Source organism: Psammomys obesus, unplaced genomic scaffold (assembly GCF_907164565.1).
Source record: "Psammomys obesus unplaced genomic scaffold, mPsaObe1.curated_primary_1811, whole genome shotgun sequence".
In the NCBI taxonomy this organism is placed as follows: domain Eukaryota; kingdom Metazoa; phylum Chordata; class Mammalia; order Rodentia; family Muridae; genus Psammomys; species Psammomys obesus.
Window position 1 is genome coordinate 1,330,314 of NW_026594263.1, and position 4,102 is coordinate 1,334,415.

A 4,102-nucleotide genomic window follows, 5' to 3' on the forward strand; every position below is an offset into this window, starting at 1 on the left:
TATATATATATATATATATATATATATATATATATATATATATATATTGACTTTTTATATTTGTGTGAAATATATTGACTTTTCATCTGTGTGTAATATATATGTGTATGTATGTATTAAGGTTTAATTTATAAATTAGGCATAGTAAGAGATTAACAACAATAACATTATGAAATAAAGCAATTAAGAGCTAAGTGGGGCATATGCTTTTAATCCCATCATTGGGGAGGCAGAGGCAGACTGATCTCTTTGTTCAAAACGAGCCTGGTCTGCAGAGCTATTTCCAGAACAGCCAGGGCTACAAACAGAAACTGTCTTGAAAAAATGGGGGAAGAAAGAAAGAAGGAAGGAAGGAAGGAAGGAAGGAAGGAAGGAAGGAAGGAAGGAAGGAAGGAAGGAAGGAAGGAGAGAGAGAAAGAAAGAAAGAAAGAAAGAAAGAAAGAAAGAAAGAAAGAAAGAAAGAAAGAAAGAAAGAAAGAAAGAGAAAGAAAGAAAACAATTATAACAGTGTACTATAATAAAATTTATTTAAAATGTACTGTTTCTGGAATTTTCCATGTATTATTTTTGCACTAAAGATAATAATCAGTGACTGACACCACAGGTGAAACTGCAAGCTAGGCATGATGGCATATGCCATAATTCTGGAACATGGATAGTGGAGTTCGAAAGCCCAGAAGTTCAAGGTCATTCTTGGCTACATACTGAGTTCAAGGCCTGTCTGAGCTATATGAGACCCTGTATTTAAAGAAAAGGAAAAGGAAAAAAGAAAACGAAAAAGAAAAGAACAAAAAGTAAAATTGCAGAAGGGAGAACTACTGCAGATATGTGCTATATAAATTATATTTATTAGCCATACATACTACTGTACAGTTGTAATCCTAGCACTTGGGAAGCTAAAACAAGAGTATCACAAGTTCAAGGACACCATGGAATATATAGCAAGACTCTATTTCAAAAAAAAATTGTCTCTGATAGAATAGACACATCACAAGGCCATAGAATTTGATCAGTCTTGCTTACTCCTGTATCCTTTATCACCCAAAATATTGCCAGACACATTATAAGATGCACTTAAATTAGTTAAAGGAATAAACAAGTACCCCTAAAGACAAGACTTCAGTACGACTCTTGTATTTCCCAGTTGCTAGGCTGTCTGCAGCTCAGCAGAAGAGTAGAGTCTGAAGAACACTTCACTTGTTCTCCATGGGGAATTGGGCCCAGGACGCCCCCATAGATACCCAAATCCATAGATGCTCAAGTCCTTTATATATTTATATAATGTACATATGTATATATTTACATGGAACCTACCCACATCATCCCAAATACTTCAAATCATCTCTAGATGATTTAAGATTCTGAATACACAGCAAATGCTATGTAAATAGTTGTTACTCTGGCTTTTTTAGGAAAGGAAGGCAAGGAAAATGTCTGTATGTGTTCAGTAGAGACAGAGGGTTTGGTATTGTTGTTTCATGTATTTTTAATCTGTGGTTGGTTGAACGCAAGGATGCAAAGCTGTGGGTAACGAGGTCTGACTGTAGTTTACAGTGTTTGCTAATCATGCTTCCTGCTGAATTTTGGGAAAGTTTTCAAGAATAAGAGAGCCTGACTGATTCTTTGGGCATTTCATGCAGAATTGAATAAACAAAGTGATGCAGCATTCAGAAGTAGAAAGCCAGGGGCACTGAGCTAAATCGCTCATATCTCTCTTCCTGCGTGGTTCAGAAAGTGGGGATGAGTCATTTTGGAGGGCTGCGTTTCCTCTCTCTCAGATCTCAAAAATATTTGGTATAAGTCTCCTTTCTAGGGGCGTATCTGTGAGATGAATAACATTATTTCCATAAATCATCTGGGAAGTTTTTATTCACACACAATAAAGTCTACTATTTAAGTCAATCTCATATTTTTTTTAAAAAAGTGTATATGTAAAAATTCAATGTATATGATTTCTGAAGATTTTTTTGTTTTGCAAACCTCCTTAAGCATAGAGCATTCATAATGGGATCCAATTCATCCAAATTCAATTCCTGCCCAGTTTTTACACAACACACAACCATACAGGGAGACAAATAGCACATTGCCTTGTAGTACACTGCCTTGTACTAAATAGGTAATCAACACATGTCTATTGACTCATCAATCAGTAAGGCAAAATATCTCTGTACTGGCATTTTTTAAGACAATGCCTCACAATGGTAGACTGGTCTCAAACTCATGATCTAACGGCTCAGCCTCCTGAGTTCTTGGGATTACAGGTGTGGCATCTTAACTGCAATATTGCAAAGGAATGGAGAACTTACCAGCTCTTTGTTCTTTTTCCAGTCCCCCAAATCTGCCTTCATCAGTGCTGCAAAGAAGGCCAAGCTGAGGTCCAATCCTGTGAAGGTCCGATTTTCTGAGCAGGTGGCAGTTGGAGAAACAGATGCAGTAAGTGCCATCTTGGCTTGCTTCCTCTATCTTTGGTCAGAACCAACCTGGCTATTGAGATGTCAATCAGTAGTTTCTGACAGTGGAAGCCTTTATGACGGAGTTGGAACAGAAGGAACCTGGTGCTCTGAATACGTGGGTACTAAGGAGAGAGGAGTGTATGACATCCAGAGAGGACTAGGAGGGAGGGGGGAAACATAGATTCACCTCTGGATATTCATGGTACTTAGAGATTTTCTATCCCTAGCACAAAAGCAGACACTTAGGGCAAGTGTTCCATAAACATCTTTTGGCTGCTTGATAGAAGCAGGGAGGAAGTAATGGTTTTTTGAAGGCCCAGAGAACAAGCAGCTGGTGAAATTGAACTCTCTTCATGTTTAAGTGGACCTGCAATTCCACATCTTGACTGAAGAGACTGTGCTGATGGGTAGCTGCCTACCAGAAATGTTACAGACTCTGCTTTAAGTCACTAACTTTTTCCTACGCACCAGAGGGATCTGCTGCCTGCCACTGGCAACATTTCTGTGGGGTGGGAGTTTGAGGGGCAAGTGGCATAGACTGAGACTATGGAGAGTCTCCTCCTGTGTGGCATCATCTCAAAGAACAGCTAAGTTTGGCCAGCCCATTCTATGCAGCCACCAATTTAGGGATTCCTGGCCAGCCCACAGATTTTGTGCTGGCTGTGGTGTGTACATGCCGTAAGCCATCTACCCCAGATGTGCAGTTGAGAAGAGATAGGTGGAGAGCAGAAGTCAGTATGTACAGCAGTCATGAATTCTGGCCCAAACTCCCCAGAAAGCTGTAGAAGTTGATGATGTCCCAGTGGGAGTAGAGATAGCTAGCACTAACAGACACTAGTGTGCTTTTGTAGGCTACAGCAGGATGGGCTGTCAGGAAGCCTGGTCATTTATGTGCTAAAACACAGCTGCAGTTGTCAAGAGACAGAGCAGCAGTCCCAGAATGAGTGGAGAAATCAGCAGGGTGCCAAGCATTTTTGTAGTTCTCCGAGGTAGAGCCACCCAGAAGAAAGGAGAGAAGACACCAGTGTCTTCCATCTTCTATTACCTGCCTCTATTCCCCAAACCCAGCCCATGCCTTCCTGCATCCCTTTGTGAAGAATAATGAGAAGACCAAAGAACAACTAGAAGAGTGTCCGAATAATTACCACTCAGGGTCCATGTCAATCCCAAGAGAAACGGTTAAAGAGACAAGAGGATTGATGGATCAAAGAGGATCTAGAATTCAATGAAAATGAAGGTACAACATACCCAAATTTATGGGACACATTGAAAGCAGTGCTCAGAGGAAAATTTATAGCATTAAGTGCCTACAAGAAGAAATCCGTAACATCACATACAAACAACTTAATGGCCCAACTGAAAAACCTAGAAAAAAAAGAAGCAGATACACCCAAGAAGAGCAGACGGCTGGAAATAATCAAACTAAGGGCAGAAATCAATCAATTAGAAACAAATAAAATTATCCAAAGAATCAATGAAACAAAAAGCTGGTTCTTTGAGAAAATCAACAAGATAGACAAACCCTTAGCCAAACTAACTAAAAAGCAGAGAGAAACCATACAAATCAGCAAAATCAGAAAGGAAAATGGGGACATAACTACAGACACTGAGGAAATCCAAACGATTATTAGGTCATACTACAAAAGCCT

The 4,102-nt window shown here is 39.5% G+C and overlaps 1 protein-coding gene across 1 annotated transcript in view; it reads left to right on the forward strand.

Annotated features, from left to right (window-relative positions):
* Frmpd3 (FERM and PDZ domain containing 3) overlaps positions 1–4,102 on the forward strand; it is a 95,551-nt gene that overhangs the window by 37,186 nt on the left and 54,263 nt on the right. The window contains exon 5 of the mRNA XM_055618380.1: positions 2,329–2,433. Within this exon, the coding sequence (XP_055474355.1) occupies positions 2,329–2,433 (105 nt within the window). The remainder of the gene's footprint in view (positions 1–2,328; positions 2,434–4,102) is intronic.